The 26287-nt window shown below is 45.1% G+C and overlaps 1 protein-coding gene across 14 annotated transcripts in view; it reads right to left on the bottom strand.

The window, feature by feature from the left end:
- Positions 1–26287, bottom strand: part of KDM1B (lysine demethylase 1B) — a 72341-nt gene that overhangs the window by 23221 nt on the left and 22833 nt on the right. For 7 of the 14 annotated variants that reach the window (XM_063665852.1, XM_063665850.1, XM_063665853.1 and 4 more), the window contains 6 exons: positions 18526–18564; positions 16371–16581; positions 12983–13167; positions 3367–3543; positions 2940–3014; positions 16–153 (listed from right to left, as the gene is read on the bottom strand). In XM_063665852.1, the coding sequence (XP_063521922.1) occupies positions 16–153; positions 2940–3014; positions 3367–3543; positions 12983–13167; positions 16371–16581; positions 18526–18564 (825 nt within the window). The remainder of the gene's footprint in view (positions 1–15; positions 154–2939; positions 3015–3366; positions 3544–12982; positions 13168–16370; positions 16582–18525; positions 18565–26287) is intronic. The other 7 variants (XM_063665855.1, XM_063665859.1, XM_063665856.1 and 4 more) reach the window with 3 other exon arrangements.

Below are 26287 nucleotides of genomic sequence, written 5' to 3'. Positions count from 1 at the left end.
CTAAAAGAAACTCACTTGCTCACACATTAATGCTACTGGGTTGTTAATACACCCATTGACAATCTGAGCTCCTCTTCCCACTGTGACGCCTTTAAAAGATTTATCATCCCAGACTCGGCCTCCAATTCTGTCTTTGGCTTCCAGGACAGTCACCTAAAAAGACAGACAGTCAGGGAAGCTAAATAGGACACAAGAGTTATATCAGACACAGTATTATAAAAATGTAGAAGGACACTGTTAAATAGCCTCTATATTTGGTTAATTCCAAATATTTCTACAAAAACAACTTTAAAAAGCAGGCAGTGGGAACAGAAGCCAAAATAGATGTTCAAAACAATCCATCTAGACTCTAGCAAGGAAAAACTGAGTGGTCTGTTGAAAGAATCACTCAAACCAGATAATAAGATTTGATGAACTAGGCCAGACGCGATGGCTCATGCCTGTAATATCAGCAGTTTGGGAGGCCAAGGCAGGAGGATCACATGAGGCCAAGAGTTCGTGACCAGTTTGGCCAACATGGTGAAACCCTGCCTCTACCAGAAATACATAAATTAGTCGGGCGTGGTGGCACACACCTGTAATCACAGCTCTTCAGGTGGCTGAGGCACGAGAATCGCTTGAACCCAGGAGGTGGAGGCTGCAGGGAGCAGAGATTGCGCCACTGCACTCCAGCCTGGGCAACAGAGTGAGACCTTGTCTCAAAAAATAAAAAGATTTAATGAACTAGTACATGAAATGTACTTTGAAAGCTTTTTATAAAATAGTATTCCATAAGAAGCAGTTAAAAACTTCTTTAGGTGATTTTTCCTAAGAAATATCTACGTAGCAAAATTCCTTTAGCACTGCGAATAAGCCTTAACTTCCCTAAGATATATTATTTAAAAAAATAAATAAATAAGTATGCCACTCCATATAAATATTACTTCATGGGCTTGGCCTAATGAGGTTTGTCTCATACTCAGGCTATTTTATTGCCCCCAAATTTCTAATGCTAGTGGCATGAGAAGCTGCTCTTGGGTGCACAGGCAGCACGTCACCTGCAGCCCTGGATTCCAAGTGCCACATTCCCGGAGCTGCACTACCTGAAAATGCAAGTCCTATTCATCGCAGGGCCAGTCTTTCACTTCTGGAACCCTAGAAACTACTTGAAATTCTCAAGGAGAGGTTCCCCAACTTAACCATCTTTCAGGCTACTCAGAGGAATCTATTTCCCTCCTATGGGGGGAATGGAGGGTCTCCTGGGTATCTCCCCCATCACTTGGGGATGGGGTGGAAAGTAATATTGATTCTCCAAACTGCTTTCTCAAACTTACATTCTTCACTTTCTCTAACTAGGAAGGCTGCACCTTGTAGTTCTACCCTCTTTCTCTGACTTCCATTTTACACAGAACCATCCATTTCTAGTTTTCGTTTTTTTTGAGTTGGGGTCTCACTCTGTCACCCAGACTGGAGTGCAGTGGCTAGATCTCGGCTCACTGCAACTTCTACCTCCTTCACTCAAGAGATCCTCCCACCGCAGCCTCTTGAGTACCTGGGGCCACAGGTGCATACCACCATGCCCGGCTAATTTTCTATTTTTTTTTTTTTTTTTTTAGTAGAGACAGGGTTTTGCCATGTTGCCCAGGCTGATCTCAGACTCCTGAGCTCAAACGATCTGCTCACCTCGGCCTCCCAAAGTGCTGGGATTAGAGGCACTGAGCCACTGTGCCCAGCCCATTTCTAGTTTCTTCTTAGTATAAGAGGAAGGCTGAACATTAAAAACCAGCCTGCCTAGATTTTGGATTTTAATATCCTTCCTTGTAATATAATCTGTAGGTTTCCCAAGTAAAACTCAAATAACCTTGGCCCAAATATCTAACACTGAAATAAACAATCAACTGAAACATGTGCTAGGCCTGGAGCAGTGGGTCATGTCTGAAATGAGATTCAAAGGGTGTTTTTTTTTTTTTTTTTTTTTTTTTTTGAGATGGAGTCTCCGCTCTGTCGCCCAGACTAGAGTGCAGTGGCGCAATCTCGGCTCACTGCAAGCTCTGCAAAGGGCGTTTTTGACAGGCATAAAAAAATTTAACTGGAGGCCGGGCACAGTGGCTCACGCCTGTAATCCCAGCACTTTGGGAGGCCAAGGCAGGCAGATCGCTTTAACTAAGGAGTTTGAGACCAGCCTTGCCAACATGGTGAAATCCCATCTCTACCAAAAATACAAAAATTCGCCAGTCTCATAACACTGTCTCAAAATAAATAAATAGATTTAAAAAAAAAAAACTTAGAGCTGAGTATTTCAGAAACTTTTACACAAGGAATAGTGAATATCCATGCTACTACTTGCTGTCTCAAACTACTGCAGAAACGGGCTTTTTCTCATCATGTCTATTGTGCAAATAATAATCTGTCAAGAATATCTACTTTGGCCAGGTGCAGTGGCTCACGTCTGTAATCCCAGCACTTTGGGAGGCCAAGGCAGGCAGATCACTTGAGGTCAGGAGTTCAAGACCAGCCTGGTCAACATGGTGAAACCCATTCTACTAAAAATACAAAAATTCGCTGGGCGTGATGGCACACACCTGTAATCCCAGCTTGAACCCAGGAGGCAGAGGTCGCAGTGAGCTGAGATCGCACTGCTGCACTCTAGCCTGGGCGACAGAGCAAGACTCTGTCTCAAAAAAAAAAAAAAAAAAGAATGTCTACTTTAATGCCAAGTTAGAATTTCTCCTGACTTGCTCATTAGAGTCTAAAATTATCTCCAAAGCTGTGAGAATTTCTATTTACCTTTTTCTTATGAAACCAATTTCAAGTTTTATAACTTTTCTAGGACCTAATATAAACATATAATGTATTTAGTACTCTTCACTAAAAATAGGAACTGGTTTCTAAATCTTAGAAATTTGGACCAAAAGGAGCAGCCAACCATCTGTTCTAACTCTATGTCCCCAAAATCCTACCTTAATTCCAAAGTTATGCAGTTGCTTAGCAGCTGCTAATCCTGCGGGACCAGCCCCGATAATGATGACTGATTTCTTAAAAAGAAAAGAAACAAAACTCCAATTAGAGCAGATGATAACAATGTCCTGTTTTAGTTGTTCTGGAGCTGCAGAGCAAATTCGTTCATTTACATTTCTTTGATGTCCTTAGAAAGTTATTTTCCTAAAGAATGTGGTGGCACTTGTCTTATTACTCCCTTCCCTTTTTCCCTACAATCTAGGGAAAGAGTGCTTGATATTCTCCTTTCAGGAGAAACACATTCTGCAAAAGCCTTGCTTCTGTAAGTTTTATGGTGATAATGTGGCTTTTACTATATTTATTAACAGCAACAGACTAGCGTTTGTCCTGATCAATGGCAAGGCTATCGCTAAAGCTACAATCACCTACATTGTGGTAGTCCTTAGGGAGAAGATACTGGTCGGCTCCCACGCTGAGAACTCCAGTGTTGATGAGACCTTTTCTGGTCATAAAATACAGTATTCTCTCCACTTCCTGAACGCATCGAATACGCACGAGACCCCGGACGATGATGTGAGGAATACATTTCTGAGGAGTAAGAGCTTCCTGTGTTTGGAAATAAAACCAAACTGCTTTTTTAAAAAAGTCCCAAGAAGTTCAAACAATAGCAGGAAAACAATCCATTTAAAAGACAAGTAAAGCTCTCCCTCTCCCCCTCCCCCTCCCCCTCCCCCTCCCCCTCCCCCCCCCTCCCCCTCCCCCTCCCCCTCCCCCTCCCCCTCCCCCTCTCCCTCTCCGTCCCCTTTCTTCGGTCTCCCTCTCCTTCTTTTTTCGGTCTCCCGCTGTTATCGAAGCTGGACTGTACTGCCATGATCTCGGCTCGCTGCAACCTCCCTGCCTCGGGCTCCTGTGACTCTCCTGCCTCGGCCTGCCGAGTGCCTGGGATTGCAGGCGCGCGCCGCCACGCCTGAATGGTTTTTGTATTTTTGGTGGAGACGGGGTTTCACCGTGTTGACCGGGCTGGTCTCCAGCTCCTGGCCTCGAGTGATCTGCCTGCCTCGGCCTCCCGAGGTGCTGGGATTGCAGACGGAGTCTCGCTAACTCAATGCTCAATGGTGCTCAGGCTGGAGTGCAGTGGTGTGATCTCGGCTCGCTGCAACCTCCACCTACCAGCCTCCTGCCTTGGCCTCTTAAAGTGCTAAGATTACAGCCTCTGCCCCGCCGCCACCCCGTCTAGGAAGTGAGGAGCATCTCTGCCTGGCCGCCCATCGTCTGGGATGTGAGGAGCCCCTCTGCCCGGCCGCCCTATCTGGGAAGTGAGGAGCGCCTCTGCCCGGCCGCCCATCGTCTGGGATGTGAGGAGCGCCTCTGCCCGGCTGCCACCCCGTCTGGGAGGAAGTGAGGAGCGCCTCTGCCCGGCTGCCCCGTCTGGGAGAGGAGGAGCACCTCTGCCCGGCCGCCCCGTCTGGGAGGTGAGGAGCGCCTCTGCCTGGCCACCACCCCGTCTGGGAGGAAGTGAGGAGCGCCTCTGCCCGGTTGCCCCATCTGGGAAGTGAGGAGCGCCTCTGCCTGGCCGCCACCCCGTCTGGGAAGTGAGGAGCGCCTCTGCCCGGCTGCCACCCCATATGGGAAGTGAGGAGCGCCTCTGCCCAGCCGCCCCTTCTGGGAGGTGAGGAGCGCCTCTGCCCAGCCGCCCCGTCTGGGAGGTGAGGAGTGCCTCTGCCCGGCCGCCCCGTCTGGGAGGTGAGGAGCGCCTCTGCCTGGCCGCCGCCCCGTCTGGGAGGTGAGGAGCGCCTCTGCCTGGCCGCCATCCCGTCTGGGAGGAAGTGAGGAGCACCTCTGCCCAGCTGCCCCATCTGGGAAGTGAGGAGCGCCTCTACCTGGCTGCCACCCCGTATGGGAAGTGAGGAGCGCCTCTGCCAGGCCGCCCACTCTGGAAAGTGAGGAGCGCCTCTGCCTGGCCGCCCACTCTGGGAGGTGAGGAGCGCCTCTGCCTGGCCACTCCGGCTGGGAAGGGAGGAGCGCCTCTGCCCGGCCACCCCGTCTGGGAGGTGAGGAGCGCCTCTGCCCGGCCGCCACCCCGTCTGGGAGGAAGTGAGGAGCACCTCTGCCCGGCCGCCCCGTCTGGGAAATGAGGAGCGCCTCTGCCCGGCTGCCACCCCATCTGGGAAGTGAGGAGCGCCTCTGCCTGGCTGCCACCCCGTATGGGAAGTGAGGAGCGCCTCTGCCCGGCCGCCCCGTCTGGGAGGTGAGGAGTGCCTCTGCCCGGCCACCCCATCTGGGAAGTGAGGAGCGCCTCTGCCTGGCCACCACCCCGTCTGGGAGGAAGTGAGGAGCGCCTCTGCCCGGCCGCCACCCCGTATGGGAAGTGAGGAGCGCCTCTGCCCGGCCGCCCCCTCTGGGAAGTGAGGAGCGCCTCTGCCCGGCTGCCACCCCGTCTGGGAGGAAGTGAGGAGCACCTATGCCCGGCTGCCCCATCTGGGAGATGAGGAGCACCTCTGCCCGGCCGCCCCGTCTGGGAGGTGAGGAGTGCCTCTGCCTGGCCGCCACCCCGTCTGGGAGGAAGTGAGGAGCGCCTCTGCCCGGCTGCCCCATCTGGGAAGTGAGGAGCGCCTCTGCCCGGCCGCCACCCCATATGGGAAGTGAGGAGCGCCTCTGCCTGACCACTCCGTCTGGGAGGTGAGGAGCGCCTCTGCCCGGCCGTCACCCCGTCTGGGAGGAAGTGAGGAGCACCTCTGCCCGGCTGCCCAGTCTGGGAGATGAGGAGCACCTCTGCCCGGCCGCCCCGTCTGGGAGATGAGGAGCACCTCTGCCCGGCCGCCCCGTCTGGGAGGTGAGGAGCGCCTCTGCCTGGCCGCCACCCCGTCTGGGAGGAAGTGAGGAGCGCCTCTGCCCGGCTGCCCCATCTGGGAAGTGAGGAGCGCCTCTGCCCGGCCACCACCCCATATGGGAAGTGAGGAGCGCCTCTGCCTGGCCACTCCGTCTGGGAGGTGAGGAGCGCCTCTGCCCGGCCGCCCCGTCTGGGAGGTGAGGAGTGCCTCTGCCCGGCCGTCACCCTGTCTGAGAGGAAGTGAGGAGCACCTCTGCCCGGCTGCCCCGTCTGGGAGATGAGGAGCACCTCTGCCCGGCCGCCCCGTCTGGGAGGTGAGGAGTGCCTCTGCCCGGCCGCCACCCCATCTGGGAGGAAGTGAGGAGCACCCCTGCCCGGCCGCCCCCTCTGGGAAGTGAGGAGCGCCTCTGCCTGGCCGCCACCCCGTCTGGGAGGAAGTGAGGAGCGCCTCTGCCTGGCTGCCCCATCTGGGAAGGGAGGAGCGCCTCTGCCCAGCCGCCACACCGTCTGGGAAGTGAGGAGCGCCTCTGCCTGGCCACCCCGTCTAGGAGGTGAGGAGCGCCTCTGCCCGGCCGCCCAGTCTGGGAAGTGAGGAGCGCCTCTGCCCGGCCGCCCAGTCTGGGAGGTGAGGAGCGCCTCTGCCCGGCCGCCCTGTCTGGGAGGTGAGGAGCGCCTCTGCCTGGCCGCCACCCCGTCTGGGAGGAAGTGAGGAGCGTCTCTGCCCGGCCACCCCGTCTGGGAAGTGAGGAGCGCCTCTGCCCGGCAGCCCGGTCTGGGAAGTGAGGAGCGCCTCTGCCCGGCCGCCCCCTCTGGGAAGTGAGGAGCGCCTCTGCTCGGCCGCCCGGTCTGGGAAGTGAGGAGCGCCTCTGCCCGGCCGCCCCGTCTGGGAGGTGAGGAGCGCCTCTGCCCGGCTGCCACCCGGTATGGGAGGAAGTGAGGAGCGCCTCTGCCTGGGCGGCCCCGTCTGGGAAGTGAGGAGCGCCTCTGCCCGGGCGGCCCCGTCTGGGAAGCGAGGGGCGCCTCTGCCCGGCCGCCCTGTCTGGGAGGTGAGGAGCGCCTCTGCCCGGCTGCCCTGTCTGGGAGGTGTACCCAACAGCTCCGAAGAGACAGCGACCATCGGGAGCGGGCCATGAGGACGATGGCGGTTTTGTTGAAGAGAAGGGGGGGAAGTGTGGGGAAAGGAAGGAGAGATCAGATTGTTGCTGTGTCTGTGTAGAAAGAGGTGGGCATAGGAGACTCCATTTTGTTCTGACTAGGAGAAATTCTTCTGCCTTGGGATGCTGTTGATCTATGGCCTTTCCCCCAGCCCCATGCTCTCTGAAACATATGCTGTGTCAACTCAGGGTTAAATGGATTAAGGGCGGTGCAAGATGTGCTTTGTTAAACAGATGCTTGAAGGCAGCATGCTCTTTAAGAGTCATCACCACTCCCTAATCTCAAGTACCCAGGGGCAGAAACACTGCAGAAGGCCGCAGGGTCCTCTGCCTAGGAAAACCAGAGACCTTTATTCATGTGTTTATCTCCTGACCTTCTCTCCACTATTATCCTATGACCCTCCCATATCCCCCTCTCCGAGAAACACCCAAGAATGATCAATAAATACTTCATAAATTTAAAAAAAAAAAAAAAGTAAAAAAAAAAAAAAAAAAAAAAAAAAAAAAAAAAAATAAATAAATAAATAAATAAAAGACAAGTAAAAGATCTGAATCAACATTTCTCAAAAGCAGATGCTCAAATGGCCAACAGGTACAGTCCTCCCTGGTTTCCAGGAGGAGATTGGTTCTAGAATCCTCCTGAGAAGACCAAAATCCACAGATTCTCAAGTCCCTTATGTAAAATGACATAATATTTACATATAATCTACCCACAGACTCCAGCATGCTTTACGCTACCTCTAGATTACTTATAATACCGAATACAACGTAAATGCTATGTAAATAGTTGTTACATAATATTGTGTAGAAAATAATGACAAGGAAAGTCTGTATAGTGTTTAGTAGAGATGCCACCATCCATTTTTTTTCCCAAATATTTTCAAGATGTGGAACCCAAAGGTACAAAAGGCCAAGTATATATGAAAAACTGCTCACCATCACTCATCATCAAGGAAACGCAAATTAAAGCCACAATGAAAATTACTTCACACCTGTTAAAATGGCTATTATCAAAGAAGACAAAAGGAAACAAATGATGAAGAGAAAAAAGAACCCTTATTCACTGTTGGTGGAACGTACATTAGTACAGTCATTATGGAAGACAGTATGGAGGTGTCTCAAAAAACTAAAAAATAAAACTACCATATGATCCAGCAACCCCCACTGTGGGGTAGTCAAATAAAATGAATCAGCACGTCAAAGAGAGATGTGCACTCCCATGTTCATTGCAGCATTATCACAACTGCCATGATATGTAATCAACCTGGAGTCCATTGATGGATGAATAAAGAAAATGTGCTATATCCACACAATGGAATACTATTCAGCCTTAAAAGAAAAAAAGGAAATCCTGTCATTTGTGACAACATAGTTGAACCAGAAGGACATTATGTTAAGTGAAATAAACCAGACACAGACAAATACCGCATGATCTCACGTACACATGTGGAATCTAAAAACACCCAACTCACAGAAGCAGAAAGTAGAATGAGCATTACCAGGGGCTGAGGGGAGGGGGAATAGCGGGGAGATGTTGGTCAAAGGACACAAAATTTCAGTTTAGACAAGAGGAATAATTTCAGGAGATCCATTTTACAACATGGTAACTACAATACATAGTTAATAACAATGTATTATATACTTGAATATCATGGAGAGAGTTTTATCAGAGACAAAAAAAGGTAACTATGTGATGTAAGGCATATGTTAATTAGGTCAATTTAGCTATTCCACAATGTATATATATTTTCTTTTTCTTTTCTTTTCTTTTTTTTTTTTGAGATGGAGTTTCACTCTGTCACCAGGCTGGAGTGCAGTGGCGCAATCTCAGCTCACTGCAACCTCTGCCTCCCAGGTTCAAATGATTTTCCTGCCTCAGCCTCCCAAGTAACTGGGACTACAGGCGCCTGCCACCAAGCCCAGCTAGTTTTTTGTATTTTTAGTAGAGACAGGGTTTCACTATGTTGGCCAGGCTGGTCTCAAACTTCTGACCTCAGGTAATCCACCCACCTCGGCCTCCCAAAGTGCTGCAATTACAGGCATGAGCCACTGTGCCTGGCCACAACATATATATATGTATTCAAAACATCAGATTGTACACGATAAATATATACAATGTTTAAATTTCTCAATTTAAAAGGCAAACCAATTAATGTTTAAAACTTTTTTTGGTTCCTCAAAAGGTTAAACCTAAAATACCATACGATCCAGTAATTCCAATCGTTAGTATACACCAAAAAGAACTGAAAACAGGTGTTCAAACAAAATGTTCACAGCAGCAGTATTCAAATAGGGAAAAGGTGGAAACAATTCAAAGCCCATCAATGAATGAATGGAGAAACAAAATGTGATATGTACAATGAAATATTATTCAGCTATAAAAGTGAGTGAAGTTCTGACATGTGCTACAATATGGATAAACCTTGAAAACATTATGCCAAGTGAAAGAAGCCAATCATAAAAGGCCACACATATGCTTCCATTTACTGGAAATATTTACTACAGGCAAATCTATACAGATAGAGAATAGATTCGTGGTTGCCAGGGGCTGAGAGCAGGAGAAAATGAGAAAAGACTGTTTATTTGGTATAGGGTTCCCTCTTGGGATAATGAAAAAGTTCTGGAACTAGATAGTGGTGATGGTTATACATTATATATGTATTTAATGCCACTGAGCTGTAAATTTTACAATGGTTAAGATAGAATGGGGCTGGGCACAGTGGCTCATGCCTGTAATCCCACCACTTTGGGAGGCTGAGGCAAGAGGAGCAATCACTTGAGCCCAAAACTTGGAGACCAGCCTGTGCAACATAGCAAGACCTTGTCTCCATTTAAAAAAAAATAAGAAGGAAAAAAATATGGTAAATTTTATGTTATGTGTATTTAACCACAATAATTAAAAAAAAAAATTCTCCAGGTTATTCAAATCCATCACTTATCACTAAGACAGTAAGAACAAAGGGAAGTTTGCCCAGTGGGGAAAAAGAAGGAGACAACAGGAAGACATAGCGATTTACACTTTATCATGTCGGTTTTCCCTGAGCAAGAACGACTGCAGCAGGTGCATGGCGGCAGAGCACATCACACTCCTGACTCAACAAAGGCCACTACCGAAATCCAGGCTGCTGATCCTACTGACCACAGAAAAAGCTGGATTCTTATGACTCATAAGATGGGTGGGGGGTAGGGAGGACAGGCACAGTGGCTCGCACCTTTACAGCATGTAATCCCAGCACTTTGGTAGGCCAAGGCAGGTGGATCACCTGAGGTCAGGAGTTCGAGACCAGCCTGGCCAACATGGTGAAACCCCATCTCTACTAAAAACACAAAAATTTTAGCCAGGCGTGGTAGCGCACGCCTGTAATCCCAGCACTTTGGGAGGCTGAGGCAGGTGGATCACTTGCTGTCAGGAGTTAGAGACCAGCCTGGCCAACATGGTGAAACCCTGTCTCTACTAAAAAGACAAAAAAATTAGCTGGGTGCGGTGGTGCACACCTGTAATCCCAGCTACTCAGGAGGCTGAGGCAGGAGAATCGCTTGAACCCAGGAGGCGGAGGTTGCAGTGAGCTGAGATCACACCATTGCACTCCAGCCTGGGCAACAAGAGCGAAACTCTGTCTAAAAAAAAAAAAAAAAGACACTGTCTTTCTCTGCTCACCCAGCCTTGGCATGGCCTTGATAATGATGCCATCACCTCTGCCCAGCATCAGGTAACAAAAACAGGCACCACCCCAGGCCTCTCCTCTGCTCCTTGTCACCAACCCCCAGCTCCACCAGAACCGAATATTCAAGAAATAACACATACAACACTGGCTGGGATTGCTGCAGAAGATAAGACATTTGTTTGTATTCATGAAGTTTAAAAAAAATCATTTCAAGGCCAGGTGTGGTGGCTCATGCCTGTAACGCCAGCACTTTGGGAGGCCAAGCCAGGAGGACTGTTTAGGCCCAGAAGTTTGAGAACAGCCTGGGCAACATAGCAAGACTCCATCTCTAAAACAAAATTAGCTAGGCATGGTGGCATGTGCCTGTGGTCCCAACTAGTCAGAAGACTAAGATGGGAGAATCACCTGAGACTGGGAAGGCGAGGCTGCTGTAGTGAGCTGTGATGGTGCCACTGCACTCCAGCCTGGGCAACAGAACAAGTCTGTGTCTCAAAAAAAAAAAGAAAGCACACATTTCAAAGTCTTTGATTCTTTTAAAGCCAATATATTTATGTTTTCCCACTATATTAAGTATATAAATTTTTTTTTTTTTTAGATGGAGTTTCGTTCTTGTTGCCCTGGCTGGAGTGCAATGGTGTGATCTCAGCTCACTGCAGCCTCCGCCTCCTGGGTTCAAGCGATTCTCCTGCCTCAGCCTCCCAAGTAGCTGGGATTAAAGGCCACCCGGCACCACCTCCAGCTAATTATTTGTATTTTTAGTAGAGACAGGGTTTCACCATGTTGGCCAGGCTGGTCTCGAACTCCTGACCTCACGTAATCCACCCAACTCGGCCTCCCAAAGTGCTGGGATTACAGGCGTGAGCCACCGCACCTGGCTGGTATACACAATAAATTGTATCTTATGAAAAACTAAAATAGATCCGGATAAGTTTAGGACTTCTATAAGATTCTTCCCCTGTATAAGTCAAATTTCAAAGTCAAACAAAAAGAAATGTGACCAAAAAAAAAAAAAAAAATGAATCCAAGGTGTTTCTTTGTTGTGTTTTTTCTTTGGTTTTTTTTTTTGCTTTTTTTTTTTTTTTTTTTTTTTTTGGAGATGGGATCTCACTATTTTGCCCAGGCTGGTCTTTAACTCCTAGGCACAAGCGATCCTCCTGCCTCAGTGACCCAAGTAGCTGGGACTACAGGGCCACACCACCACTCTTTATAATTTACTTATAGGAAATTCTGACCACAATTTTGTTGAGTTTGGTTTACTGAGCACCTATCTCAAGGCTACTGGTCGGAAAATAAGTTGCACAGCCTACTCACCTGGCTATAATTCATTTAGTTGCATTAACAGCCATAACTTAATCAGGTTATGTCATTTCATTCTGGATTCTAATCCAGTGAAATGCCAAGGTGCAACTGGCATATCTTTCTTTAGTCAAGATCACTTTGGCAGTCTTGCACAATGTTCTGAATTCAGCAATGATGCAAACTGATGATTAAATTAATAAACCAGAAAAATGCTAGGGTCAAGAGAATCTCTGTGGTTTTTTTTGGAAACAGGGTCTCATTCTGTCACCCAAGCTAGAGTGCAGCGGCACAATCACGGCTTACTGCAGCCTTGACCTCCTCAGCCTCCTAAGTAGCTAGGACTACAGGCATGTGCTACCATGCACGGCTAATTTTTTAATTTTTTGTAGAGATGGGGGTCTCATTATGTTGCCCAGGCTGGTCTTGAACTCCCAGGCTCAAGCGATCCTCCTGCCTCAGCCTCCCAAAGTGCTGGAATTACAGACATGAGCCACTTCACCCAGCCCCTTTGTTTTTTGTTTTTTAGCTAGTATTCCCATTCTGCCCCATAATTTATTTTCACCTTTTTCAAGGTGGGTACAGTGTGACAGCCCTAACATGTATTTAGACCCAACAGAAGAAATGTACTGGTCTTGGTTGATTTAGGGCACCGAGGTGAATAAAAATTCCTGTCCTCAAGGATTTGTAATTCAATCTTTGATGTTTTTCCCTCCTGCCATTGCCACCGGAACTCTTTGGACCAAACCTTGCACCTTATACTCATCACTGGAGAGTCAGCATTCTGACTATGTGTGGTCTAAAGTGGTGGTTTTCAGCAACGGGTGATTCTGTCCCCATTTGGAAATGTCTACAGACATATTTGGTTTTCACAGGTGGGAAGCATTACTGGAATCTAGTGGGTAGAAGCCAGGGATCTTGCTAAATATCCTACAGTGCAAAGACAGTCCCCACCACAAAGAATTATCTGCCCAAATTGTCAACAGAGGCAAGGCTGAGAAACCCTGGCGTAAAAGTTTCCATCCCCAGATAAAGTATCCCCTCCTTTTCAATATGGTCCACCTCTGTCCAGTGCTATTGGCTAACATGCCCTTACTTACTTTGCAGTTAGTATACCACAGTGCGAGGATGAGGTTTCTCAAAGCCAGGTACATGGTGGGGTCTCGGGAATACTCTGGAAACTCATAGAGCTCATCCAGTTCCATCACATCCGGCCTCACACAGAGGGCTTTGCCACACTCATTGGGCTGGTAGAAAGGCTGGAAGTATCGGTTCATGCCTGGAACTGATAGGTAACACAAATGGGCAACTCCTACAAGCTGTAACTTCCAAATCCAGAAGAATTAAAGGGCAAAAGCAAACCAAAAAGTAAGCCTAGACAAGCTCCACTGTCTACCCTACATAAATACCTTTGCTTCCTCCACCCAGTTAGACAAAACATACATAAATTAAGTATCTTTCTCATTCTTTCTTCACGCTATTCTCAACTTTAATTTCCATAGCATGGAAAAATTATTTTATTTTTAATTGTGGTAAAAAAAAATGCATACTATAAAATTTATCATCTTAATTTTTTTTTTTTTTTTTTTGAGATAGTGTCTTGCTCTGTTGCCCAGGCTGGAGTGCAGCGGTCCGATCTCAGCTCACTGCAACCTTCATCTCCTGGGTCCAAGCGATTCTCATGCCTCAGCTTCTTGAGTAGCTGGGATTACAGGTGCTCGCCACCACATCCGGCTAATTTTTCTATTTTTAGTAGCTATGGGTTTCACTATGTTGGCCAAGCTGGTTTCAAGGTACTGGCCTCAAGTGATCTACCTACCTCAGCCTCCCAAAGTGCTGGGATTACAGGCATGAGCTACCATGCCCAGCTATCTTCTTTTTTTTTTTTTTTTTTTTTGAGATGGAGTCTCACTCTGTCGCCCTGGCTGGAGTTCAGTGGCGCGATCTCGGCTCGCTGCAAGCTCCGCCTCCCGGGTTCACATCATTCTCCTGCCTCAGCCTCCCGAGTAGCTGGGACTGCAGGTGTCCACCACCATGCCCAGCTAATTTTTTTTTTTTTTTTTTTTTGTATTTTTAGTAGAGATGGGGTTTTCCTGTGTTAGCCAGGATGGTCTCGATCTCCTGACCTCATGATCCATCTGCCTCAGCCTCCCAAAGTGCCAGGATTACAGGCGCCCGGCCTTTTTATCTGTTTTTAAGTGTACAATTCAGTAGTGTTAAGTACATTCATGCTGCTGTGCACAGATCTCTAGAACTTTCTCATCTTGTAAGACAAATTCTGTATCCAATGAATGCCCACTCCTCATGGAGATACGTTTTTAAAATAACTTTTTTTCTTTTTTCTCGAGACAGAGTCTTGCTCTGTCATCCAGGCTGGAGTGTAATAGCACAATCTCAGCTCACTGCAACCTCCGCCTCCCAGATTCAAGCGATTCTCCTTCCTCACCCTCCCCAGTAGCTGGGATTACAAGTACACACCACCACACCTGGCTAATTTTTTGTATATATTTTTTTTTAGTAGAGACGGGTTTTCACCATTTTGGCCAGGCTGATCTCAAACTCTTGACCTCATGATCTGCCTGCCTCGGCCTCCCAAAGTGCTGGGATTACAGGCGTGAGCCACTGTGCCCAGCCTAAAATAACTCTATGGCATTTTTTCTGACTATAAAATGAATAGGTTCATAGAAGTAAATAACAATCGCTAACCCCTGATTATGTCAGTAGTGGAGTTACATTTAGGGGTACACTTTATCCTTATTTCTGTGTCTATTAACAGAATATTCATGTAATAGATATTTGCCTTCATGAAACTGGAAAAAAATGTTATGAAAGTGCCCTTTTCTAACCTGCTTTTTAATGTGTACAATATCATGAATACTTTCCTGTGTCACTAAATACATATTCAATGGCTGCATAATATTTTCTTATTATTTAACCATTTCCCTATTGCTAGGCATTACATTTCATCCAATTACTTCACTATTACAAGCAATGTGAAAAGAAATTTCTTTGTACCTATCTTTGGATTTACGTTTGATTAGCTGTTTAAGATAAATTCCTAGAAATAGCACTGCTGGGTCAAAGAGTCTCTGTTTAAAAGTTTTTGATGCACACTGCCAAATCTTCCTTCGTAAACATACACTCTCCCTAACAGTAGTCAAATGCCTCTTCATCACATCTTCATTAACCCTGGGAATTACCACTTTAGCTTTGATTTCCACCACATCTATATTTCAGTGCTATTGGTAAACAACAACAACAAAACCTTAAGATAGGACCACAGTGCAAAAATCTATTTGCGTAATCAAAAATGCCATTTGTTCCTGTCCAGGCGTAGGAAATCCAGAATTCTTGTTTCTTACAACAAGAATTCTAATGTAGAATTTTAAAGATGCCTTTAAAGTAAATAACCAGGCCGGGTACACTGGCTCATGTCTGTAATCCCAGCACTTTGGGAGGCCGAAGGGGGCGGATCACTTGAGGTCAGGAGTTCGATACCAGCCTGGCCAACATGATGAAACCCCGTCTCTACTAAAAATATAAAAATTAGCCAGGCGTGGTGGTGTGCGCTTGTAATCCCAGCTACTTGGGAGACTGAGGCAGGAGAATCGCTTGAACCTGGGAGGAGGAGGTTGCAGGGAGCCAAGATCACGCCACTGCACTCTAGCCTGGGTGACAGAGTGAGACTCTGTCTCAAAAAGAAAAAAAAAAAAATTAGCCAGGTGTAGTGGCACGTGCTTGGAGTCCCAGCTACTCAGGAGACTGAGGCAGGAGAATCACTTGAACCCAGGAGCTGGAGGTTGCAGTGAGCTGAGATAGTGCCATTGCACTACAGCCTGGGTGACAGAGCGAGACTCTGTCTCAAAAAAATAAAATAAAAAATAAAGTAAATAATCAAAAGCACGCCTGCTCTGCAGTTTTTTTGAGAGTAGGTAATTTTGCTGGGATCACCAGTGGCAATAATTAGAGGCAGAAAGACTCAGAAGAAAAAGGACTGCTCATAAAGTTGAAAACTTTTTCCCAGTAAGTCAGAGTTCATGTTATCATTAAACGAGACAGCAATCCAACTTCCAAATAAATACTCATTAAGTCCCGTAGGTAATTCATGAGTGTTGCAGGTTTTCCAAATTACTGAGGAAAAATTAACCACACACTACACACAAATGATACGACTGATCCACAGTACAACCATTTCCATGAAATAATGAGGGGCTTTATATCATAGGTCGCATACATTTTTAAAAATAATTTTTATCTATTTATTTATTTTTAGAGACGAGATCTCACTGTGTTGCCCAAACCGGTCTCAAACTCCTGGCCTCAAGGGATCCTCCTGCCTCGGCCACCCAAAGTACTGGGATTACAGGCATGAGTCACTGTGCCCAGCCTGCACATTTAAAAAAAATCCTTTGCATTTTGCTCACTCATACATTCCCCAGGGAGGAGAGCAGGGAATGGAAAGCAGGGAGTCCCAGGAATGGCTCTCACCGTGCACGGAGAGGGCAGCCTTGGAGTGCTCCAGCTTCCCAGGGCTGGCATCGCCAATGGCAGCGGCACGGTTTGTGCTGGTGCAGGAGGGGCTCATGCCAACACAGTCGGGGTAGTAGGCAGACAGCAGGGGCGCTGCCACGCTGTCTTTCAGCAAAGGAGGTAGGATGAGCATAGAGTACCACCAATGGTTGGAAACTTCCAATACTCTCTGCAGTGGGCCAGACAAGAAGAAGAGAGACAAGGACAGACAAGAAATGTACATGCAGATTCTGCCAAGGACAGACGGTTCTCTTCGTTTCACTTGTCCTTAACCCACTATGCTTTTTCTCACTCAGACTTAACAATTCTATTCCAGAGCTCTACACACACAGATGTAGAAACAAAAATGGGCTGATAACACCTGGCGAGAATGTCTCCCAGACAGAATTGTTTCTGACATATGGCAACAGCCTCCCTTATCCCTCTCCCAAAATAAGCTCCCTAATGCCAGGTGAGTCTGAAAGCTGTGCCCATTTACTAGATCGCAAGCCTACGTTTAAGTCTGATGTGAAAAATGTATCTCTGCTCAGTAATCATCTATCATTCAAGCCCCCCGCCTTTAACTTAGGACCTCAAGATAGTTAAAACTGGGAAACTGGGCATAAAAAATAATGCTCCCAAGTAGTAAGTATGACTGCTTTTTGCCAAAGGCTACTAAAAAACTTTCAGAGGGAAAAGTACACTGCAACCATCAAGACAAGATGCCAAATGTAGAACTGAACAAAAGCAGTTATTTTCAGTCTTCAAATATGTGATACTGTTCCAGAGTTGACTTAACATGGAGTCATCAAATCAGAGCCTTCTCATGATGACTACTGAAATAAAAAGAAAGCCTATGTGGCTTCTAAAGCAACACTGCCACAATCCATGGCAGACAGGCTTTTCTAAATGCAATCTGACACTTATGCTCCAGGAATTCCGGAAAAAAAAAAATGTCTATTCTGGAGCCTAGAAAAAAAAAGTGTGCGTGTGTGTACACACACACATATATACATACTGATATGGTTTGGCTGGGTCCCCACTCAAATCTCATCTTGAATTGTAGTTCCCATAATCCCTATGTGTCATGGCAGGGAGCTGGTAGGAGATAATTAAACCATGGGGGGCGGTTACCCTCATGTTGTTCTTTTGATACTGAGTTCTCACGAGATCTGATGGTTTTACAAGGGGCTTTTCCCCTTTTGCCATCATGAAGGACACATTTGCTTCCTCTTCTGCCATGATTGTAAGTTTCCTGAGGCCTCCCCGGCCATGCAGAACTGTGAGTCAATTAACCCTCTTTCCTTCATAAATTACCTAGTCTCAGGCAGTTCTTTATAGCAGCATGAGAATGGACTAATACACATACACACACCCTTTTATATAACAGAATGGATTTAAAGTAGATTTGCTAAAAGACAATGCTGTCTTTGCCTGAAAAGCTATCCTAGTTCCTGAGTTTCAGACATCTAAAACAATCCAATCCTGAATCACTGAAAATCAGAAAGACTCAGGATTCTAGAAACTCAAGAAACCCAAAATTTAAAAACCTCTTTTCTGAAATAGTCACCGAATCTGCTTATATGGTACACTGAAGTTTGTCAACTCAGGTAGCAGAGTCTTATGAAGACAGAGGAAACGTGACCAGCTTTGCCAGCTGGAAGTACTGCTCCTCCTTCCATATCTGCGCGAGGACAGGACAAAGCCAACATGCTGAGGTCAGAATGCATAAGAACACTCCTGCAGCTGAATCCAGGCCAAGACAATCAAATTGTGGCCCTCTTGTGCTTTTCTTAGGAGGACTCAAGTGGAGAAAAGGTCACAAAGTCATCCTTGAAAAACAAGTACAGCAAGCCTGAGCCCTAGAGCAAGGCAGGAGAGCTGTGTCTTTCTCTTCATTTCCTTTTAATGAAAAGCAATATAACTTTATTTTTATTTTTTAAGTTGGGGACAGGACTACCCATAATATCACTATTGCTAACATTTTCATAATATAGTTATCATGTTAGATTAAAAAGTCACTGATCAGCAACCAAAGAGAAAGAAATTCATGAAGCTGTTACTATCATTTCCTTATAACACTTATCATCAAAGGCACAATTAACCCCAATCCACACCATCCGGAAATACTCACTAGATCCTCTGGAAGGGAACAATGATCTGAGGTCTCAGGCTACAAAAGAAAACCAAGTGTTAAATTAGGGTTGCTTATAAAATATAGTCTCAGGTATCCATTTATCTTTAATAAGATATCTCTTTTCACCTATCAGTCTGGCAAACAAAAACATTTTGATGAAACAATGTATAAATGAGAGTGTCTGGAGGCCTGGCTCTGTGGCTCATGCCTATAACCCCAGCACTTTGGGAGGTCGAGCAGCAGTTTGGGAGGTCAAGGTGGGCGGATCACTTAAGGTCAGGAGTTTGAGACCAGCCTGGCCAAAACAGTGAAAAACGGTCTCTACTAAAAATATAAAAATTAGCCAGGCATGCTGGCGGGTGCCTGTAATCTCAGCTACTGGAGAGGCTGAGGCAGGAGAATCACTAGGAGCCGGGAAGTGGAGGTTGCAGTGAGCCAAGACTGCGCTACTGCACTCCAGCCTGGGTAACAGAGCGAGACTCCATCGAAAAAACAAAACAAAACAAAGCAACAAAAAAAGTGAGGGTGTGAGGAGACAGGCACTCTCATAAGGATGTTCCTGGTGGAAAATAAAGGCAGATAACAACCACGAAGGGTGGTGACAAAATACGACATTTAAAATGCACAATCATTTGACATCATCTTTTATAACTGAAAATACATATGACACATCCAGCAATTCTAACTGGGTTATATTTTCCATAGAGAGACTCTTGTATATCTGCACCAACAAAAGTATTACAAAATGTTCAAAGGAGCATTATTTGTATTCAAAAAAAGCTAGAAACTGGCCAGGCTCAGCGACTCATGCCTGTAATCCCAGTATTTTGGGAGGTCAAAGCAGGTGGATCGCTTGAGCCTAGGGTTTCAACACCAACCAGGGTAACACAGAGAGACCTCCCCCACCATCTCTACAAAAATTGCAAAAATCAGCCAGGCTTGGTGGTGCACACCTGTACTTCCAACTACTCGGGAGGCTGAAGTGGGAGGACTGATTGAGCCCAGAAGGTTGAGGCTGCAGTGAGCTGTGTTAGCACCACTGCACTCCACCTGGGCAACAGAGACCTTGTCTAAAAAAAAAAAAAAAAAAAAGGAAAAAAGCTAGAAACAACCCAAAGGTCATCAACAGTACAATGGACACTCAAATTGTATTAAAGTCAAACAATGGCATGCTGCACAGCAATGAAAACAAACTACGACCACACAATACAACATGGACACATCTCACAAACAATGTTGGGCAAAAGAAGCTAAAACAGGCCACGTGCAGTGGCTCATGCCTGTAATCCCAGCACTTTGGGAGGCTGAGGTGGGTGGATCACCTAAGGTCAGGAGTTTGAGACCAGCCTGGCCAACATGGTGAAACCTCGTCTCTACTAAAAATACAAAAATTAGCCAGGCGTGGTGGTGCACACCTGTAATCCCAGCTACTTGGGAGGCTGAGGCAGGAGAATCGCTTGAACCTGGAAGGCGGAAGTTGCGGTGAGCCAAGATCGCAACACTGTACTCCAGCCTGGGCGACAGAGCGAGACTCCGTCTCCAGAAAAAAAAAAAAAAAAAAAAAAAAAAGCTAGAACAATCATAGTGTAGGATACCATTCATGTAAAACTTAAAAGCAAGCAAAAAAACAAAACAAAACAAAACTGCATGATTGTAAGTCAGAAAAGTAGGTAGTTACTCTAGGGGAGCAAGGGTTAAAGACTGATTAAAAGTGACACGGGGCTTCTAAGGGGCGGGTGTGTGTTCAGTTTCTTTCCTGGGAGCCAGCTAAATGAGTACTTGGTGAAAATTCATTGAGCTATGCATTTTGATTTGTGCATTTTCTGTTTGTATATTTCACTAAGAAAAGTTGCCTAAATAAACAAGATTGTTATACCATATGGCCTAGCAGTTCTAGTCCTTGGACTGTATTTCAGACATTCTTGTCCTTGTGCCAGGCAAGAATGCTCACAGTAGCATTTGTATGTAACAGCCAAAAACTAGAAACAGCCCTTGTATTCATGAACACAAGAATAGATACACCAAGGTAGGTTCACACAATGTAATACTACTCTTTGGTATTAACACATCAAAGTTTTAGATGCATCAACGTGGATGCATCTCCAAAACCTTAATGTTGAGTGAAAAGAGCAAGTTAAAGAGGAATATAAACAATTGTGATATAATTTGTAACCAGTATAAAAATATGCAAAACTTATGTTACTTAGGGTTTCAGAAATATATATTAACTCCGTAACAAAAAGCAAAGGAGTAAGAAAGACAAAATTCAGGGCCGGGCGCGGTGGCTCACATCTGTAATCCCTGCACTTTGGGAGGCCGAGGTGGGTGGATCACCTGAGGTCAGGAGTTCGAGACAAGCTGGCCAATGTGATGAAACCCCGTCTCTACTAAAAATACAAAAAATTAGTCAGGTGTGGCGGCAGGCACCAGCTACTCAGGAGGCTGAGGCAGGAGAATCGTTTGAACCTGGGAGGTGGAGTTGCAATGAGCCGAGACTGCGCCATTGCACTCCAGCCTGGGTAACAAGACTGAAACTCTGTCTCAAAAAAAAAAAAAAAAAACCCACAAAATTCAGGACATTGTTTACCCCTGAAAGGGAAGGAGAGGAAGCATAACTACTACTGAGAAGCACACTGGATGGAGGGACAAAGCCACTGGGAGTGCTGTTTCTTCAACTGAGTAGTAGGGAGGTACACCAGTGTTTGCTTTCATTCTTTCCTCTTTACAAACAAATTATAATTCTTTGTGTCTATAACATATTTCATATTAAAACAACAGCATCTACCCTTTGATACAGAAATTTCATTTGTAGGAACTGATCTTACAAATATACTCAAAAATAGCACAGATAGAAAGCTTTTCACTAAAGCATAGTCAGGAACAGTAAACGTTTAAAAGTAACCTAAATGCCCTTCAATAGCACTAAATTAAACACAGGACGACTGTTCACTGGACTACTTATTAGACAGCCATTGAAGAGAAAGAAGGGCTGAGCACAGTGGCTCACACCTGTGATCCCAGCACTTTGGGAGACCAAGGTGGGAGGATCACTTGAGGCCAGGAGTTTGAGACCAGCCTGGACAACATAGCAAGACCCTGTCACTACAAAGAAATTAAAAATTAAAAAAAATTAGCTGTGCATGGTCGTGTGCCTATGGTGAGAGGTTGAGTTGGATGAGAATCACTTGAACTCAGGAGTTTGAGGCTGCACTGGGCTAAAAGGATGCCACTGTACTCCAGCCTGGGTGACAGAGCAAGGCTCCATCTCAAAAAAAAAAAAAAAAAAAAAGAATGAAATAAAAATAAAGAAAAGAAGAGATCTTTATATACTTATATGGACACATCTTTTAAGACATATTAAATGAGAAAGCGCAAAATCAAAAACAGTGTACAAAGTTGTCAATTGTTCTTTTTCATGTTATTCTACAAATAAACCTTCACTGACTTTCTTCTTAACAGCACACCACGCTGAAAACCAAAATTACTCAGGGTCAATAAATATAATTTAAATTAATATTTCAAAAGTTCAGGTTATGGAGAGTAATCGATTCATACTGGAACAATAAGATGAAGGGATCTCAAAGGAGGGCGACTGGGGTTGGGGGAAGATATTTGATATTATCCATAGAAGTTGGAATTTAAAAAGACTATAAAGGCTTTAACTAAGGTGAGGTGAGAAGAAAAGTAATTAAGTTTTCAAAAATGTAAGGAATCTGACACCTCTGAGGCCCTCCTGGAAAAAAATGCTTGATGTTAAAATACAGCCAACCAGGTTTCAAATCAAAACAAAAAAATACAGGGAACTATGGTAAAAGAAATTACAGAGAGCAGTAAATCTACATAAACATATAAGTGAGAGTAAACAATGGAGGGAATACAGTTATAGAAAATAATTAACAAAATCGCCAAGAAAACTAAACAAAAAACAAAACCATAACAAAAATTGGGAGAGAAGAAAAGGAAGTGTTATATAATTTATTTTTTCTGATTTCATAGCAGGGTGTTGACCAATATCATCTAAAATTGAAACATGAAGTTTGTTCTTTTTTTTTTCAAGTTAGAGTGATTTCAACTTTTTTACTTTCTTCTTGAAACAGGGTCTCACTGTGTCACTTAGGCTGGAGTGCAGTGGTGCGATCTTGGCTCACTGAAGCCTTGACCTCATGGGCTCAAGGGATCCTCCCACTTCAGTCTCCCAAGTAGCCGGGACTACAGGAGCACGTCACCAGGCCCAGGTAATTTTTGTATTCTTTGTAGAGACAGGGTCTCATCATGTTGCCCAGGCTGGTCTCAAACTCCTGCCTCAGCCTCCCAAAGGGCTGAAATTACAGGCATGAGCCACTGCGCCCAACTGATTCCCACTTCTTATTCTCATATTTTCTTAACTTTTTAGAGAGTTTTTAGAAACTTATTTCTTGGGATAAAGAAATATTTTATGTTCAACAATTTCTTATTTCATTTTGGCTTCCTTTTCTTATTTTAAATTGATGTTACATTAAACACAACCAACTTAGAAAAAAAAGCGTGTATAGTACTATTCCTTAACAGGAAGCTATCTGTCGATCAGGCCTTCTCCCTGTATACACACGGAGGTACACTATATAGATACTCTTGAATGAATCTCACTCAGCGATGGTTATTTCACAATGATGACTGCATGATTTTTTTTCTGCTATCTTTGTTCTTTTCTATATTGCTGGAATTTTTCAATAATGAACATATATCATTCGTCTAAAAGTGTTCTACAGAAAACCTTCATGTTTTCAAAAAGTACTTAGACAAATTGAAAGTGACAACCACCACCCAAGAAAAAATTTAAAAAACAAAAAGCAAGGCATAATTTGAACAATTAGTAAAGTCAAAGTTGTCCATTCAATTGTCGGCAAGTAAAAGAGAGGTGAGATTATGGATCACTCCAATTACAGTTTAGTCAAAGCACAAAACAAAATGTAAAAATCACAGCTAGAGTGGCCGGGAGCAGTGGCTCACGCCTGTAATCCCAGCACTTTCAGAGGCCAAGGCAGGTGGATCACCTGAGATCAGGAGTTCGAGACCAGCCTGGCCAACATGGTGAAACCCCGTCTCTACTAAAAATACACAAATTAGCTGGGCGTGGTGGTGAGCACCTGCAGTCCCAGCTACTCGGGAGGCTGACGTGGGAGAATCGCTTGAACCTGGGAGGCGGAGGTTGGAGTAGGCCTAGATGGCGTCACTGCACTCCAGCCTGGGCAACAGAACGAGACTCCTTCTCAAACAAAACAAAACCACAACAACAAAATCACAGCTAGTATTGATTACTATAATATTACACAAATCATCCAAAATCTTAAAAAATTGTCTGAAACAACTTTCAGAATCATCGCATACCCAGGCTGAGTGAAAATGGCTCAAAAAATACAATCTATTAAAATAGTCTGCTATTTTTTATTGTTGCTTGGCTGAACTTGCCTTTAAATATTATAATGAAATGCCACTGAGTCAACTTTTCATTGTCAAGTAATCTGGGACACAGGTAGTTAATTAAGTTTAGTGCAACCAAGACATTGTTCCTGCAAGCTGGACACGCTCCCGTCTGCCTCACATGTTCATGCTATTTTCATTGCTCAGTTCCCAGCTCCCATCAGTGCAGCCAGGCAGCCTGGAAATGAACTGCTCACGCCCTCATGTAAGCTCCCTCCCATTTTTTTTTCCTCTTCCTCTTCTCAGAGAGGCCTTCAACTCTTAAAGTTGAGTTCCAGAATCTATCAAGGGCCTCACCCTGGGCAAGACAGCAAAACTCCGTCTCTATTAAAAATATATATATATATACAAAAATTAGTGAAGCACGGTGGCACACACCTGTAGTCCCAGCTACTCGGGAGACTACTGTGGCAGAATCACCTGAGCCCAGGAAGTCAAGGCTGCAGTGAACCAGGATTATGCCACTGTATTCTGGCTTGGGAGACAACCAAATACAAAAAAGGAAGTAATATCAAACTTATACGACAAACAAAATAGAAAAGAGGATATACTGCTCGATTCACAGAGCTAGCATAACTCTGAAAGCAGAACCTGACAAGGTTATTACAAGAAAGGAAAGTAATAAAGTATCCAAGACAAACAAAGATGCAAAAATCTTTAACAAAATTTAATCAAATCTGGGAATACATAAAAAGAACAACATATTAAAAACAAGTGGATTTTTTTCCCCAGGAACGCAACATTGATTCAACATTCCCAAATTGGTATAATTCATTACATTTGCTGCTTAAAGAAGAAAATGCAATGGTCATCATAAAAGACGCAGGAAAACTATTAGCCAACATCTATTCATCATAAAAAGTTATCAGCAAATTAGGAAAAGAAAAGGAGACTGCTGCGAAAAGAAAAGGAGACTGCTCCATCTCATAAAGAATGTCTACTAAGAGCTATAGCCAACACTGTATATGATACTGAACACATTCCTCCTGAAGTCAGGAACAAGGCAAGGTTGTCTGCTCTCATCACTTCTATAGAACACTATCACTGGTGGTCCTGACCAATGTAGTAAGGCAAGAAAAAGGGCAAAAAGACTGAGAAGAGGTTTGTAGACAATCATCATTGTTTGTATGACTGATTTGCAGACAACCCAAAGGAATCTATGAAAAGATCTATGAAACTTAGTAAGTGAAGTTAACAAAGTCTCTGGGTATGAGGCCAATATACAAAAGTCAATTTTATTTCTATATAGTTGCAACAGTGTACAACTTGAAAATGGAGTTAAAAATAAATTTTATCGGCCGGGTGCAGTGGCTCACGCCTATAATCCCAGCACTTTGGGAGGCCAAGGCAGGTAGATCACGAGGTCAGGAGTTTCAGACCAGCCTGGCCAACATGGGGAAGCCCTGTCTCTACTAAAATACAAAAAATTAGCCAGGCATGGTGATGTGTGCCTGTAGTCCCTGCTACTCAGGAGGCTGAGGCAGGAGAATTGCTTGAACCTGGGAGGCAGAGGCTGCAGTGAGCCGAGATCGTGCCATTGCACTCCAGCCTGGTGACAAAGCGAGACTCCGTTTCAAAAAATAAATAAGTAATAAAAAATAGGCCGTGCGCGGTGGCTCGTGCCTGAAATCCCAGCACTTTGGAAGGCCACGGCAGGCAGATCACCTGAGTTCAGGAGTTCGAGACCAGCCTGGCCAACATGGTGAAACCCCCGTCTCTACTAAAAATGTAAAAAAATTAGCTGGGCCTGGTGGTGGGTGCCTGTAATCCCAGCTACTCGGGAGGCTGAAGCAGGAGAATTGCTTGAACCCAGGAGATGGTGGTTGCAGTGAGCCAATATGGTGCCACTGCACTCCAGCCTGGATGACAGAGTAAGACTCCGTCCAAAACAAAAAAATCATTCAATCAATCAATTTTATCTACAATTACAGGAAAAAAAAATTAAGTATCTAGAAATAAACTGAACAAAGGCACAAAAGATATCCTCAGTGAATATTAGAAAACACTGTTGGGAGACATTAAACTTAAAAAGATGGAGAAAGATACCATGCCCATGGGTCAGAAAAGGGGTCAGGAAACATTTTCTGTGAGGAACCACAGAGTAAATATTCTGGGCTCTGTCACAAATACTGTCATTGTAGCATGAAAGCAGCCAATACATAACAATGAGCATGGCTATGTCCCAATTAAAACTTTATTTACAAAACAGGTGTGGTACCAGGAGCAAGAATGAGCATGGCTATGTCCCAATTAAAACCGTATTTACAAAACAGGTGTGGTACCAGGTGCGGTGGCTAAC

Source organism: Pongo pygmaeus, chromosome 5 (assembly GCF_028885625.2).
Source record: "Pongo pygmaeus isolate AG05252 chromosome 5, NHGRI_mPonPyg2-v2.0_pri, whole genome shotgun sequence".
Taxonomy (NCBI): Eukaryota; Metazoa; Chordata; class Mammalia; order Primates; family Hominidae; genus Pongo; species Pongo pygmaeus.
Note: the sequence above shows the minus strand (reverse complement) of the source record. Positions and strands in the feature narration are given on the sequence as shown.